Raw genomic sequence first — 17,360 nt, forward strand, 5'->3', positions numbered from 1 at the left:
CGTCCACGTTGGCTTGAACCTGTCTATACTCCGGTCGGGGAACAAAGCCATACCGATCAAAAACGTCAAATATCGTACCACCTTCTGCTGACAAGATCGGGACCGACTGCGCACACGCTGAACAAACTCCGACCATTTTATCCCACTATTGCCGAGCTTGGCATGCGCCTCGACCAGGTCCAAATCAAGAACCTCAGCTAGCAACAACTCACACATAGGCCTCTCCTCAACAGAATCACCGTACACTGCTAGACCGTCGACACGCAACCCCAAAATAAATGCGACATCATGTAGGGTGATCGTCATCTCACCCCACGGCATGTGGAAACTGTTCGTTTCCGGCTGCCACCTCTCTATAAATGCCCCCATGAGTCCATTGTCTACATTTTTCATGTAGAAGTGCTCGAGTGAGTCTAGGCCAAATGCCTCCAGTAGCTCTAACTCATCCTGCCTGTAAGGAGCCATGAGTTGCTTCAGCTCATCTTTCTTAAAATCATTAAGCGCGGTAATCCTGGACTCACATCGCCCGACGCTGCACTCCTGTAGAATTTCTAATTTAATTAGAAAAAGTATATTAAAATAAATATATTAAACTATATAAAAAAAATATATTTAAACTTACATGTCCTGCCCAAATATAGTAGGCAATATGACTCTTGAAACTAGGAATCATTCTCCAATCAGGCGGTCCTCCTGGAGCCGGACCATGTAACACAAGTGGGCCACTTAAAGTATCGAACTCGTACCGAGACTTGCGTGCGCGCGCAGCCAGGACGGGAACATCATCAAAATCGCTCCCCATATGGTCCTGCTCCTCCTCGTGTTCCTCGTAGGGGATACGGGAATCTGCCCATAAAGATTGAATGCTACCTGCCATATATCTAGAACTACGGTCTACGTGGGGAATCTCGTCCACGATGGGTAAATCAGTGCCGCGCTCAATAACTCTCCTACGACGGTGAGATGCAGTCATACGAATGCGCTCGGCTTCCGCCGCAACTTCCCCACCATACCGAAATTTAAATTTCGGGACTTTATCCGAACTCGAAGAAGCACCCATAATTCTTTTCCCCTTGTACTGACGTGCCATCTGTAAAAGATAAACAAATTCACTAAATATAATAATATAAAAAAAAAATTGATGTTCCCGTTCTGCAGAACACGGGAACATGAAGATTCTTCAAGTTCCCCTGTTCTGCAGAACGGAAACTTCAAATATTTTGAATCCTCCGTCCTGCAGAACACGGGAACTTGAAGAATCTTCAAGTTCCCGTGTTCTGCAGGACGGGAGATTCATATAATTTATTTTTATTTTTATTTTTTAATTCGGAAAATTAATATTTAAAAATCAGTTTGACGATCCCGTTTTGTGGAGCACGAAAAGTTAAAGCTCCCGTTTTCTGGAGTACGAAAACTCGAAGAACATTCAAGTTTCCGTGCTCTGCAGAACGGAGGATTCAAAATGCTTGAATCCTCCGTTCTGCAGAGCACGAAAACTTGAATGTTCTTCGAGTTTCCGTGCTCCAGAAAACGGGAGCTTAAAATTTTTTTTTTTCGAAATTTTGCTAGATCTAATCCTAAACATGTGTTTTTACCTAAATTGGAAATAAAACTAATTAAAAGTAGTAGGATATTGAAAATTTACCGGAATCGAGCCTCGTTTGCTACGGTTTGAATGTCGAAAAAAATTACGAAATTCGAATTTCTAAAGAATGTTTGGGAATAGGAGAGAGAAATTGAAAAACAAAAAAATTAAATAAAAAAGGTACCGCTGCAAATAGCAACACCCTATTTTTAAATGGGATAATTAGTGAAACCCCCCCAATTCATTTACTTATATTAAGGTGGATATAACCTCCTTTTCATTATTAGTGAAAACCCCCCACCTTATATTAATTAATATTATTTTAGACATTACTAATATACCTAATTTGCCCTATTATATCTAAAATAATTAAACCTATTTCACGCTCTCTATTTCTCTTATTCTTCTCTCTCTTTTCTCTCTACATATCGGCCGCCTCCAACTCTCCTCCATCTGTGTTCTGCCACCGCCTCCAACCCTCTTCAATCTCTGCGCCGCCATCGTTATTCTCTTCTCCCAACGGCGTTCCTCCCTCCACCGACGCGAAAAGAAGATGGTCTTCACCCCTGGGATTCTCTCGTCAAGGACGGCGTTAGGGTTTTCGCTAGAGAGAAAGACGAGATTATGCAGCGGCGCTAGGGTTGATATTGCGTCTGAGATTTCAATACAGACCACCGCCCCATTGTTTCATTGTTGTTGTTGTTCTTCTTCTTTGATTTTTTTTTTGAATCCAACTCTCGAATCTTAATTTTCTTAATTGGAGTTTTTGGTTGAATTCTTATATAGAAGGCTAATTTTGTGTTCAATCAATAGTATAATGTTGGTTTTGTTTTTGTTGAAATTGTGTGGTGTTATTCACAGATTTATAGATATTTTCGTACAACAATATAGTTGTTTTCGTACAACAATATAGTTGTTTTCGTACATCAATATAGTTGTTTTCGTACAACAATATAGTTGTTTTCGTACAACAATATAGTTGTTTTCGTACAACAATATAATTGTTTTCGTCAGCAATATAGTTGTTTTTATTACTTTTTAGTTGAATGTAATAGTTGATTTTGATAAATGAGAGTTGTTGGAGATGTATAGCTGTTTTAATCATATTGTTTTAATAACAGTTGTTTTAATAATAGTTGTTTTATTGAAATATAGTTGTTTTAAGTGAAGACAAAAAAACATAGTAAAAAATATTTTTAAAAAGTATAACAAAAAAGTCAAAAAAATATTTTTTTAAAATATTTTTTTTAAATAAGAAATAAATAAAAAAATGAAAATTAAAATTAAAATACAAAATAATAAAAAAATAAAAGTGTATCAAAGTAGTTTATAATAGGTTATGAATAGAGAAAGGGTAAATTTGAGAATAAAAAAAGGATGGGTCTCCCACTAATAAAGAAAAAGGAGCTGGATCCATCCTTATTAAAATAAAGGTGGAGGAGGTTCTCACTAATAGTCTCTTTTTAAATACACTAGGGGTCTCTATGTAATTAAAATCCACATAAGGGTAGATCTCAATATTGTTAATTGTTCATTAATCACCAAATAACTATTAACTAATAATTAAATATTATTTGTTAATATTAACTACTATTAATTAAGTTTTTCATTGATAATTAGATATTAGATAAAAAAAATTAAAAAAAGGAACCACTTTAAGGTGGTGTTTGCAAATGATTATCTAAAAGCAGAAGTTAGTGATTGTGAATTAAGTCAGTTTTAAGTATTTATTTCTAAAAGTTAGGGGTGTTTGCAAATATTGCGAAAAATGAACTTAAATAGAAAATGCAGGGTTATTGGTGCTTTAAAAAAAATAGCTTAAAGCAGATTATTTTATAAGAAGCAAAAGTAAAAGTTAATTTTCCAAATACGTGAAAATAAATTATGAGCAAAAAAAAACCTCATAATCACTTTCAAAAAGCTTTTCGAAACACCATTTTAGTTTTAGAGAGAGAAAATTTCTAAAAAATGTAAATTCAAATTACTGAAATAAAGCCCAATTGAGTGGAATAGGCCCATTTCTCTTTTTTCCCGCTTCAAATTAATTCAGTACCTATTTCAAAAAACAGAGCTCTTCCGAGAAATTCCGATGGCGATATCCGAAGAAAATGGCGAATTGTCCCGCAAAATTGCCAAGGTTTTCGACGATGTTCGGACCTCGAACGCCATCCACATCCGCAAGCTCAAGGAGCTCGCCTCCCTCCGCTCTTCGTCGCCGCCGGCCGAATTCTGCGCGGCGTTCTGCGGAGCCTTAACCCCACTCTTCAATTTCCAGCGCCGCACCGCCTCCGCGGAACGTATTATCAAGTTCGCCTCCGTGTTCGCTTGCTCGCGCGGCGGGGGAGGCAATTCCGGCGATGGATTTCTGGAGAAGTTCCTCAATTTTCTTCTCGTGGCTGCTGCCGCAGCTAATAGGACTCCGAGATTTAGGGCTTGCCAGATCGTTTCGGAGGTATGCAATTTTTATTTTTTTTTAATTTAATTTTTTTTTTCCAGTATTGACTTCTGGCTTCATGAAATTACGTTGGATTAGCATTTGTGAAGTCTGATATAAGCTTCTTCTTCTTGGAAAAATTAAGTCTTGAATAAAAAAATGTGAGGAATACTATAAATTGGTACTTTATGGTTTTTGTTTTCGATGTATCATCTAGATAATAGTAGCATTGGAGCTGAGTAATAGCTGGCGGTAACTGCAGGGAGGGATCTAATTTTCGTTTCTTTTGCTTTTAAAAAAAATCCATTTGAAAGTTGAGGGAATGCTTAGGTTGGTAATTAGGTATACATTTGATTTTCATGTCAGGAATAAGTGATGGATGAGAAAGTTATGGACCTCGTCTATTTTTGGTTGTCGTTGGGGTTTATATTCTCAAAGATTTGATTTCAAGTGCATGTTATTCTTCCGTGTGTTGGATTTTAAGCTCTTTATGAGATTATCAAATTATTTTCTGGTTAACCAAGCAACTAGGTTACTAGATTTTGGTATCTTGTCATGCCAGTTCACTGAGTCGGCACCTGGGCCTGATGTGAAATAAAACCAGGCAGTAAACTTACATATTTCTTTCTGTCCAGATCATTATGCGGTTGCCAGATGATGCAGAAGTGAGCAGTGGACTTTGGGATGAGGTGATAGAGTGCATGAAATTACGTGTGTGTGATAAGGTTCCTTCAGTCCGAACATTTGCAGTCAGGGCTCTTGCACGCTTTGTAAATGATTCAGAGAACGACATTCTTGATTTGTTTCTTGAGAAACTGCCGTTCGAGCAGAATGGGGTAAAGTTTTAACCTATTTTGTGAATGCACTTTTCGCTTTTCTCTCTGATTTGTCTGATTATATTTCTACATGACATAGTTATTCACTTCTCTAATGTCTTCGTGGGGAGCTAAATTAAGAATTTCGTATTTGAATTCTGTTTGCTGCATCGACCAAATTGTTTAAATTGGCTACACTAGGAGAATTATTTACACGAAAGAACAGTATAAGTTCTCCCTATACAGGACTTACATGCATGTACCGTCAACGTGAAAATTGCAATTGTGCAGGATGTTCGTAAAATAGTTGTGTTGTCTTTGCCTCCTTCAAGTGCAACTTTGTTAACAATTATCGATTGCACCCTGGATGTGAGTGAATCAGTAAGAAAGGCAGCATACTTTGTTCTAGCCAGTAAATTCCCGCTACAGAGCCTCAGGTAATTCAATCTTGTATGCCTATAGTATCTTCATTCTTCTCGTTCTGATGCATTTATATAATTTCATTTTCCACTGCGTTCTTCTTTAGTATTTGTGTTTGTAGTAAATGTAAAGATGGACTCAAGAGTTTTGTGTAGGTTTATCGAAACTGCTCCAATCTGATAATCGTCTTTTATCTTCCATAACCAAATTCTGTTGGATGAAGGAGTTTGTTAATGAAACATACTAATAATGGACTAATGGTGGGTCGGGCCTGCTATTTTTGGGGGATTTTTGTAATTTTTCTGGAGTTTTTACTAGGTCATTGAACTTCAGTAGCAACTCTGAAATGTCATATACTACAATATGGAAGCAATGTGTTACTGTTAAGTACTGTGAATTTTCCATTTCCTGTTTTTGGCTAGAATATCTTGGATGAATCTGAACAATGATATACTCATTTCCTGTCATCCAGTTATGCAATGTGCCACTTTACATCCTTGGACGCTTTGAAAGATATAAATATAGCTTGATCTTATTGAACTTTCTCTATTAAACAGAATATGCACAGAATGATTTAAATGATCCTAGAAAACTCTTTGTATTAAAGATTTTGCCGAGAAAAGACGACATTAACCAGAAATAAAGTGACAATGAGACGATTTTATATATTAGGAAAATGAGAGAACTACAAAAATCCAGACGGAAAACACGGCTTAGAACCTTCATTCTTCACTTGCTAGACAAATGTGTTCATATATGCTCGCCTTCCATCAATGCTGCAATTTCCAAGTTGTCTTTTGTTCTAAGTTCTGCATAGTGGTCTGAAAATGTGATGCTTACATATGATATGTGGAAAATGGTATGAGGGTTGATCAGATGCAAGTCTTCAACTTGATAGGAAATACATAATTTGATAATTTTCTTCAACTTGGAGGCAATTCTGTGGAGGGTTAGAAAAAGTTATCTGCTTTACAATGATTGCTTGATTACATGATATGTGTTTTTCAGCATCAAGTTCAGAACAAATATACTTCAGAGGGGGCTTGCCGATCGCTCCGCAGCTGTTGCAAAGGAGTGCTTGAGGATGATGAAAGATGAATGGCTTGAGAAATGTTGCAATGGAGACCCTATAGAACTACTTAAATATCTTGATGTTGAAACCTACGAATCGGTTGGGGAATCAGTAATGACCAATCTATTGAAAGCAGGATTGGTAAAATTGCAAGATGGTCAAACACTCCGTAAATTTTTTAAATCCAATGGTGATTCAGCAGAAGGTAAAATCTTGATTTACTGTTAAAACAACGAATTCTTATAGTTGACACTTGATACTTCTCAGCATTTCTCAGTATATGCAGAAATTCCACTACAGATGCAGTTTAGTTTCTGCTACATGAATCACTGTCCAACAATCTGAAATAAAAATAACAGCTATTCCTTATTGTGATTAAAGCTATACCTCGATTTTGTGTATTTGCTTGCTTAATGTTCTGGAAGGTCATATTACTTGTTGAAGTATGTGCTTAGCTCTAGAGAAGTGCTTACAAAAAATGGAAAAATAACATTAGAAAAACCAAACATCACAGTTTGTGTTTTTGGAGTCAACATAGTTGTAGATCATCCTCCAGATAATGTTATTGTAGTTGATTTATCGAGATTTTATCGAAGAACTTGTTAGTGTTAAGTTTGTATTCATAATCTTTTATTTTTCCGATATATTGAAGCAGGACCCTGCGATCATTCTATTGAGCTAATGGAAGCAGAAGTTGCTCTTTTCTGGAGAATGGTCACTAAGCACCTGCACATGGAAGCACATGTAAGTACTTGGTCTTGACAAGCAGCTACTCACTTTGTTGTTCGATTTTAAAGAACTTTCATGCTAATTTCTGTAGAAGAACTATTTTATCTCCACATTGAGGAAAAATTTAAATATGTTTTTGGAAGCTTTTTAACGACGTTCTGGCCCATATTATTTCTCGAAATGAATAGTTAGTAGAACCTCCAAGAAATTTGAAAGATATACCTTCATGTATGATCCTCCTTACACCACTTAAGCAAATTTCTTTTTAATATATTCCATCTAGTCATTTATATGGTTGATTATTCCATCTGGCTTATGAAAACGAGTGTTGATGTCGAAAACTTCACCTCACCATTTCTTAACTTTGCATTTGAAAATAAACACATGGGAGATAATTTTTTTTTTTTTGATATTTTCGTAACTTTTGATGTTTGAATGATGTGATGACGAAATAGAGTAAAGTTACATACAGACTCTCTAAGAATTTGCATCACAACTGAGTTCTGGGTTCGTCTTTTTGGTGATTAGCATTTTGCAACAGTATATATGATGTATTGGAACAATTTGTCGTGAATTTTGTTCCTGTATAACGATTGATAAAATTATCTATAAATGTGGTTATATGATGCTGAAAAGGCAAAAATATCCCATCTTGAAGAAATTTTAGTAATGATATCCTGCTGCTCTTTCACTAAAGATTTTCTCCAAATAATGTCAATCAGAAAAAGGGATCTGATGCTGCTATGGCTAAGGGCATGGAATCAGCAGTATATGCAGAGGAAGCTTCAGATAGCAATGATCTTCTCGATAATATTCTTCCCGCCACAATTTCTGAATATGTTGAATTGGTTAATGCTCACATTACTGCCGGTGGGTGAAAATTTAGCAGTTAACATCCTTTGTTAAATTCCATGATATAAATATTTACGCCATCCGATTTTTTACAGGGACAAATCACCGGTTCGTGTCAAGGCAATTGCTACTTCTTGGTACTATGCTTGATTTCTCCGATACTTCAAACCGAAAGGTGGCCGGTGAATTTGTTCAGGATTTGTTGCATATAGCCCTCGATCATGAACTGGATTATAATGGAAATGAAGTATTCATTGGAGATTGTTTTAATTTGGGAGGGGAGAAACATTGGGCTAACGCAGTTGCGGAATTGACAAAGAAAGTCCATACAGCAAAAGGAGAGTTTGAAGAAGTTGTTCTTACAGTGGTAGAAGAGGTGGCTCGGTCTTGTAGGGAGAGAACAGCAGACTGTAAACAGTGGCTGCACTGTCTTGCTCTCGTCGCACTTCTTTTCGAGAATACATCTTCCTTTCGCCAGATGGAAGGAAAACCCATTGACCCTAATGAAATTCTTCACTCTTTATTGCTTCCAGGGGTATGAAATTTTCCTTGTTTCATTGTGTTTTTACATTTTTTCGGGTGACATTCTTGTTGCTATTGTGTTTAGTTTGGTGTGTTGTCTAATGCAGGCGAAGCATTCTAACTTGGATGTACAGAGGGCTTCTATTAGGTGCCTTGGCCTTTTCGGAGTGTTACAAAGAAAGCCTACCGAGGATATAGTAAAGCAATTAAGATGTTCGTTTATCAAGGGTCCTCCCACAGTTACAATAATTGCTTCTAAGGCATTACTCGATCTTGCAGTATGGCACGGCCCACATGAAATGGACAAAGCCATGAACTGCAATCTCTCTAAAACGTCTTCTTCGACCCCTGTTGAGTTTTGCAGTGGAAGCGAAGATGTGGATATTGAACTTCTTGATTTATTACACGTTGGGCTTGAACATGATTGGGCCGATTTTGTAGACGTTGACGAGAATCGGTCAATTGAAGATATTCTTGGAGAAGGTTTGGCGAAAATACTTCTGTTGAGTAATAAGTTTCCTGGATCACTTGCTTCAGAACATCACTTGTTATTAGCAAAGCTCATTAGTCTGTACTTCAGCAGCGAAAATGAGGAGCTTCAAAGGTCACTCTTTTCTCCTATTTATATACGCGAAACACGGAATCCGAAGTTGCTAACTGATTTGATAATATTGACTTTTGTAGGTTGAAACAATGCCTGTCGGTTTTCTTCGAGCATTATCCATCCCTTTCTGCAAATCACAAGGTCTGACTTCTGAGTTGATGAGAGTATTTATCCACTTTGTTATGAGGTTATTGAATCTTGATTTTATTTCATGTTTGCTGAAAATGCAGAAATGTTTATCGAAGGCTTTTATGCCAGTTATCCGTTCATTGTGGCCTGGTATAAATGGAAATGTCGCAGGGTCTACTATGATGGTGTCTAATATGCGTAAGCGTGCTATGCAAGCTTCACGTTTTATGCTGCAAATGATGCAAGTTCCTGTATTTGTAAAGGAGACTACAAAATCAGACGAAAATATAAGTGAGAATCCTGATGCTGAGACAGATTCCTTACCTGATTTCGAGAGTGGAGAGGAAGGGCTTGCTATACGCATTGCAGTCGAGGTATCTATAGTTTAATTTTATTAATGATACTACATTGGAGATTCAAAATTTTCCTATTCGAAAATTAATTTAGTTTATTATTTTAGAACTCTTTCTTTATGAACTTCACCGAGTAAAATGTTTTTAGTTAGTAGTACAGGATTACGGGTTTAGGATATTCTATTTATTTCATATGATGGTTTGTTTTTTCTCCTACACGAAGGTGGCTAGCTTCAATCGCAAGAAAACAGCTGCAGAAAAATCATATGTGGCTGCACTTTGTAAAACACTCGTCTCGCTTCAATTTCGGGTATCGGAACAAATGGTCATAAAACTCATGCAGAGGATTTTGAACCGCGTGAGTGTAGTTGTCGCAGCTGAAAAGGATCTGACTAAAGAATTGAGGCAGATGTTTGAACGCTTGCAGGCGATTGACAGCTGTCCAGATGAGAAATTGTCGCCGGAGCAAACTAATATGATTTTAGGTAATGCCAATAGTTCTTTACATGGAGAATATTTCATTCATTTTGATTGAAGTTACGCATTACGCATTTTACAACATTTTACAGTACGAATTAGTAGTTGTTTTTGTCTCCTTACTACTCATGGATATCTTTGGTTTCTGTATTTATCTTTTATAATGCTCGATTTACGAACAGGTAAGTTGGATCTAGAAATCAACTTCGATGTGGAAGAAATTACGGAAGTGCCCCCAACTCCAGCACCGCAATCAACACGTCAAAACCGGTCAAGAAGAAGACGAGCAAAGGACGAAGAATCATCTTCATCCGACGAAGAAGTTTCTCCTACTTCCGTAGTTCCTACTACACCTGTTGTGACTAACAGCCGTTCTCAAAGGGCGAGCAAGACGATTGCGCTGAGCAGAATGACAGCTAAGACTACAGTTACAATAGACGAAGATGATGATGAAGATGACGACGACGACGTCGATTCGGATGTGACTTCTGACGATGATTCTTGAATCTTTTGAAGTAAGTCTGCAGGTGTGGTTAACTATTTTGTTAACTTTATCTATTTTGCAGAATTATTAGTGTGTTGTTTGTGAAATTGGTGTGATGACTAGTGAAAGTTGTGCATCTCGTACAAGGTAGCGGAAAACAATGACGATCTTTTGTGTAGTTTGATGTAATGTTTTGTATGTGTTAGAGTATTCTATGCTGATTTGAATGATGATCTTCGACTCCGATGCGATTCATCGGAAACTCCGTTGTCTTTCAGCCCAAAATGCTAGTGGGTTTTGTGTTTATGGTTGGTTAAGTAGCGCTTCATCCATTTCAAAATAAGTGTCACTTCGATCATATTTTGTTTTCCCATATTAAGTATCACTTTAGAGTTTCAGACAAAATTGAACATCTTTTACCAATTTTGCCCTTATCGGTAATTGTTCAAGCTCATTAATTTGTACCACTACTTAATCTTTCTTCTAGGTTTGTATGGGGCAATTTAGGGCTTTTCTGCTAAAAAGGAAGCTATTTATTAGATTTCTTAATTTGTATGCGCGTTTTTTTCCCCTTAAAAGACACTTATTTTAAAACCGATGCAGTAAAATGTTAGGTTAAGGTCAAATTATGTATCTATTTATGTTCGGTTTTTGTTAGAATGATATGTTTTTTGCGTTTTTGTTATTTCTAAATGCAGTGGTTTCCGGTAGTTTAATCTGCTTGCTTACAGATGAGTCCAAACTTAATCAACTGGCTCAAGTAGCCGAATAAAAAACATATATGCCTAACTGAATCTACAAATTATTAGAAGACCAAAGTTGGGTTTAAACCTAACATGCCCAACCCTTGAATTCCATATAAAGAGAATTCGACAAATTTCACAATGAAAAGTTATGACACCCTTTTCTACAAATGATATATCATGTGCAATATTTTAACGTACACATATTCTTAACTCGTTTGATCGAGCGTAAAGTTTTATCAAGATGGGATATCTAACTTGATCGTTTGTCCGCAAAAACCCTAGTGTGCCACATAATGTGTGATTGTGTACGTTGTAAGAGCCGAATGAACACATTTTCTCTATTAGTTGAACCTGAATCTCGTTTTCGGTCTAATTCTCCAGCTCGACTCCAAAACTATCTACTCAAATATTATGTTGTAGATATTTAAATAATCGTGGGTGTGTACAAATCGGAGTAGTTATTGGTCGTACGATGAGATTTTACTCGATAAAATTTATTGGATCAAAATAAAATAATATGTAAAAATCATAATATTAAATAATTAATAAATTTTATTATAAAGAGTGAGGAAGATTCATGCCGGTGGCCGGCCTAGCATTGATCACTATTAAATCTGGAAGTTGAAGCCTGTAGGCTGTAGCCACCCTAACTACTTGACACTAATTATACTTCATCACATATTATATTATACAATTAATTAATTAATGAAAATAATTAATTAATATTACTATTGCCCAACTGGCTATTGCAAAATATTTTAATGTAACTAAGTTTAATAATTGGTAGTTTAAATAAATGATTGCCGCCCTTTTGCGTCGCAATTACCACACTATCTGACAAAATTATGTGACAATGAACTTTTATTTATTTAATTTTTTTTTGTTTAATATCTTGAAATGCTATTGATGATCATAATTATATAAGATTAATTCATGCAAAACAAGTTTTGCTGATCCTAATTGATGTTAACACCGACACTGCGTGATGATTTATCATCTATGCGTAGCACGAAAACTTCAAATTCTCAACGTTTTCGTGTTTCGGACACATTTCGTATCCGACACTCGAAGGACACCTGCCGAAAAACATGTTTGAATAGCAAATTTTCAAATTTACTTCCCATTTTTGGGACATGCCATTTCCCTATATCCATTTTCCCGTATCACAGTTTCTATGTCCGTGCTACATAGTTTCAACTAATTCTTTTCTTATTACTAATTACTCTCTCCACCTGTAAGAATTAATGTTTGATAAAATTTTGGAATGGGAGAGGCAATGAGAAACAAAGATAATGCAAAACTTGTATCTAAAATGACAAAATAATATGAAATATTCTTATAGAAATTTGAACTGAAAAATCATTTTGAAATAAAGTTAATTTATTTCTAAGCTGCAAAACTTGCGATTCGAACAATTTGCAAAATGAAGTATCGTTAAGACTTTAGGTGGTGATTGCAAAAACATTTGAAACTGATTGTGAGCTTTTATGGCATTGGAAATAGATTTTGAGTGTTTGCAATACGAACGCTTGCTTTTGCTTCTTTTAAAATGAGATGATTTAGAGCAACTCCAATGGAGGAATCAAACGCGTAATTAAATGGTAAAACTTCTATTTTAATGGTCCAAAACTTAAAATTTCATCTCCAATGAAATAATTAAATTGGTAGTTATTTTGATATTCAACTTTCGAATATGCAAAAATGTATTATGGGAAAAGAGGTATCAAAACATTATCTACCCAAAAACTCTATCATAAATTGATGTATCAATTTTAAATATAAAATATATTTATACTTATATTTAAAATTTGATAATCCATTTAATGATATTAAAGTAAATGTGTATTAAAATAATAAAAACGACCACGCAATTAATATTTGATAATCCATTTTAATATTTTACCATTGAATTGCTCTTCCTCCATAATTTGAAATCACCCTTTGAGTTGTTTCTCCAATGTAAAAGCACTTGAGTAAATTAAAAAAAAAAAAAAACATTTGGAATTAGATTTTTTTCTTTGGAATCTGGTTTTGTTTTTTGGTGTACCCTATTTTAAATTATGATATGATATATTTATTTTTATTTTATTAAGAAGAAAGAGAGTCTTTTATTTATATTTAGAGATTTGGTACGTCGTCTCTACTATTAATGTCTCTAGCATTTGAATTTTTGCCCCTCCTCTACTTCTTCAATTTGTAAAAGAATAAAGATTTTTAATATAATTTTTTTTTAAAAAATCTCTAATTTATTATGATTAGTTAAAATATAAAATTAAATACAAAAACACTCATATACTATGAACTTTGTATTAAATACTTCTGTGCTACACATAAATAAAAAAAAGAGTTTTTTCGTATTTATATGTAGTACATAGAATATATACACAACGTGCACTGCACAAGGGTATTTTTGTATTTAAGCCTAAAATATATTATCTTTACCACACATTTCAGCCCTATTAATGCCCCTAGCTATGTGACATAAAATTAACATTTAAAAGAAGTGGCATGACTTGAAGTCTCTCTTGTGCAATAAATCCAAAGATCGTAGACTTGGAAAAAACACACAGATTTCCTCTCAATTTGTGTGGGCGTGAATTTTATATGCTTTCACACCCCTTTTTTCTTTTTCCTTTTTAAAATGTATTATATAGATGAAATAAACGTCATGCAGCACGAATATTTTAACTTCTTATTATTGTTGTGTTTAAGAAACATTTTATGTCACCAACCCTCATTAGGAGGGTTGGTACCTAGCCTTACCAATAGGGTAAAAGGTCTAGGGTTCGAGTCCCCCCTCCCCTACTTTCCCTTGTAATGACTTGAATTACTCAAAAAAAAAAAAAAAAGAAACGTTTTATGTCGGACACTCGAGGGCACCTACCGTACACTTTATGGGCCATTTTATAAATTTTAAAAAGTTAAAACATGTTTGAATAACAAATTTTCAAATATTGTTGTTACTTCCCTAATTATTTACATGATTTAATGATCAATTACAAATTGGAGTAAAATTTATTTCGAACATGTCTGTATGGAATAAAATTCACGTATCCCCATTTTTGGATATGCCGTTTCTACGTATCATTCTCCTCATTTTCGTGTTCGTACTACATAGGTTACATGGGTATATTACATTGGTCACTTCTATATTCAATCTAATACTTCATCTGTTACATAATAACCGTCTTTTATTAAAAATATTTTATTCCATATTATCTATCACTTTAGATTTCCAATACCCCATTTATTACTTAATTTCTAATTTATACCCTTATTAACTATTTCTAATACTTCCTTTAAATTAATTTCTCTCTTACTCTCTCTGTCCCTTATTATACGTTTTTTTATAGTGTTTTTGGTCCCAAATTATTTGTCATTTTAGAGTTCCAATAAGGTATTAAAAACATTTTTATCCATTTTATCCCTTATCACTCTTAATTAGTTAATTAAAAAATAATTAATGACAAGGGTATTTTAGTATTTACTATGTTATTTTTGGTACAATCTATGCATATTTATTGACTATCTTAATCTACACATAACCACAGAAAACGACATATAACGGAGGGAGTATTAATTATAAAATAAGGTCATTTTAGTCTAAAAACATACATTTTCATAAAATCAAAACACATTTAATGAAATCCTTAATAATGTGCAAAGCTAAAAACGACTATTAAAATGGAACGGTATTTTTATTTGGTACAAAAATTTTAAGGATTCATTTTTTCTTAGCAACTAACCCTAAAAACTCATGATTAAGGGGTATTAGAAGAATTTTTGCTATCTTTTTATATATAAAAGAAAGGTTTGCCCCCAAAACCCTAAAATTAGTTTCTTTTTAAATTGTGAAGTATTTGTTTATTTTATTTTCTCCTTTTTTACGGCACATTCAAAAATATTTGTTTTTCCTTTTTTTTTTATAGAACACGTTTCGTTTTTTTTTTTTTTTTTTATAATTGTTCTCGTTTTTTCTTTTTTCATTCTTCCTTTTTTTCCCCATTGCCCACTAAACACGGTCAATTTTTATTCCCATTTTTTTTTTATTTTTAAATATTTTCTTTTTCTTTTTTTTTCTTCTTCTTTTTTTTTTTTCTCCTCGAGCACTAAATTTTCTCTCTTTTTTATAGGACACATTTTTTTTATAATTATTTTGTTTTTTTTTCCATTCCCCACTAAATACGGTATGTGTATTAAATTTTTTTGGTAAAATATATATTTAGATTATGATCGCAATTAGTGGAATTTTTACATTTTCGGTGTTCCATTGTTTTGCTATTATACATATCATATGTGTTTATAAATTTCTAATTTTGCTTATCTTATGTCTTTTTTTCAATATCCGCCCGTGCAACGCACAAGGCAAAATACTAGCATTATTTATGACATAGGTAATTCTTTAACAATTGAAATAATGCAAATTTTTTTTTTAATTTTTATAAATCACTCTTATATATAGTGAATATATAAATATGCGTTGGCCATTTCAACTTTCAATTTGAAATCAAGAATAAAATATAGTTCCGATGTGGGACAGAATTGAATGACATAATTTTTTGGCAGGGGAAGTTGCTAGTAAATTTCATCAGAAGCATCCAATTTATGTCCCTTTGCATCAATACTTACAAACCAACAGGTCAATTGTTGTCTGCTAGTTAATGAGCAGATTTATCCTAATTTTTTAATATATGTATATGTGTGTGTGTGTGTTTTTTTTTTTTTAATATATAGGGTAAATTACAACCAACCCCTGAGGTATGGTCAAATTACGAAAATCCCCCTCTTGTTTGGATAATTACAACCACATTCTCAACTCTTCAAATTTAGTGGAATCTTCGAGATTATATGGAATATTATGACTTTTATACCCGTTTTATCCCATTCGAACTCTAGATTTCGAAGCAACATGATCATAATATATGTGTTTTTTGGTTTGTATATATATATCAGATTGTGGTGCATCAGAAACTGTATTTTTATACAAAACGAGTACAAACTAGAGCACATTCCACGAAATCTAGATAATTATGTTGAATTTGACACCATAAGGGTGAAAACGTAAGAAATAATCATAGTTGAGGAGATAGATATAATTATCCAAACAAGAGGATTTTTTTTTTAAATTGACCATACCTCAGGGCTGTTTGTAATTACCCTAATATATATAAAAAACATATACATATTCAGTTTGCAAGTGCTGCACGTACACTTGTTTCTTGTCTAATGTTCATACATGATAGCATTGAAATTTGGACCATTTCTTTATATTATCTTTTTTAGACCACAAATTTACTTGACCTTCAACATAATTGAAAATAATAATACTATTTCTTTTAAGTAGTATTTTCTCTTATAGGTAGTTGTGAAACTTATTAATGATTTAAGAAATTGACATTTTCATATTATATATGTACCTCCTCTATTTTCCAATTTCTAATAAGATTTGAATATTGAAATTATTAAAAATTTTAATTTGCGTTGGTTTCAATACGAAAAGATCCAATTTTGGAAAAAGTTTTTTTAATTCTGGATTTCTAATATATTCGATTTTTTGGATTGGAATTGAAAATATATAAAAACTATTTAGAATTGTCGATTTCTGATCTGATTTAATTTTCGAAATTAATTTCAGAAAATCCGAGTTTTTTCCGAAAGATATACCAATAAATAATATATATTATATCTTATTCATTTCACTTAGTGTAAAATAAATTAATAATATAATTATATTTTTACGTTATTAGCCATGTTGATGAGTCAAACAGAGTCTTTCCTTTGCTATTTCTCATGTAAAAGAAAGTTCTATTCGCCATTTCTCACGTTACAAAAACTCTACTTTCTTCCCTAATTTAGACTTTATTATTTTTGAAGGGTTTAGAATTTTGTGATATTTGAAAATAGGTGTTTAGTGCTATTGGAATCATATAGTTATTTTTAAAATATTAAAATTTATCATATTAGTAGTTTTATATTTATGATTTTATGAAAGTCGGCGTTCTTATTTTTGAAATATTATGAAAGTTTTTAAAACTTTTAAAAGATGTTAAAAGTTATATGATTTTTGAAATTCCAAAACTTCCATAAGTTTTGGAATTGGAATGAATTTCTAGCTTTTAAAATTTTTGGAAATTGGAA

At 33.6% G+C, this 17,360-nt stretch overlaps 1 protein-coding gene across 2 annotated transcripts; it reads left to right on the forward strand.

The window, feature by feature from the left end:
• The first annotated feature begins 3,595 nt into the window (after positions 1–3,595).
• EMB2656 (ARM repeat superfamily protein) lies at positions 3,596–10,738 on the forward strand. 2 transcript variants are annotated; one of them, XM_012982843.2, is made up of 12 exons: positions 3,596–4,037; positions 4,655–4,855; positions 5,126–5,271; positions 6,263–6,531; positions 6,982–7,070; positions 7,778–7,925; positions 8,003–8,442; positions 8,537–9,033; positions 9,114–9,174; positions 9,264–9,536; positions 9,739–10,000; positions 10,175–10,738. In XM_012982843.2, the coding sequence occupies exons 1-12, from the start codon at positions 3,675–3,677 to the stop codon at positions 10,495–10,497; spliced, it is 3,072 nt and encodes a 1,023-aa protein (XP_012838297.1). In that variant the 5' UTR covers positions 3,596–3,674; the 3' UTR covers positions 10,498–10,738. The 2 variants fall into 2 exon arrangements, with proteins under 2 accessions (XP_012838297.1, XP_012838290.1); XM_012982836.2 differs by having other exon boundaries at positions 3,625–4,037; positions 6,979–7,070.
• The last annotated feature ends 6,622 nt before the right edge of the window (positions 10,739–17,360 follow it).

The sequence above is a fragment of the Erythranthe guttata genome, chromosome 11 (genome assembly GCF_056151865.1).
Source record: "Erythranthe guttata isolate IM_541 chromosome 11, IM_541, whole genome shotgun sequence".
NCBI classification, from domain to species: Eukaryota; Viridiplantae; Streptophyta; class Magnoliopsida; order Lamiales; family Phrymaceae; genus Erythranthe; species Erythranthe guttata.

Excerpts from the sequence above, each read along its gene's own strand:
- EMB2656 (XM_012982836.2), top strand. The coding sequence starts at position 3,675 with ATGGCGATATCCGAAGAAAATGGCGAATTGTCCCGCAAAATTGCCAAG. Across the intron at positions 4,856-5,125 it reads TGCCGTTCGAGCAGAATGGG|GATGTTCGTAAAATAGTTGT; the intron begins GTAAAGTTTTAA and ends GCAATTGTGCAG. Across the intron at positions 9,034-9,113 it reads GAAAATGAGGAGCTTCAAAG|GTTGAAACAATGCCTGTCGG; the intron begins GTCACTCTTTTC and ends TGACTTTTGTAG.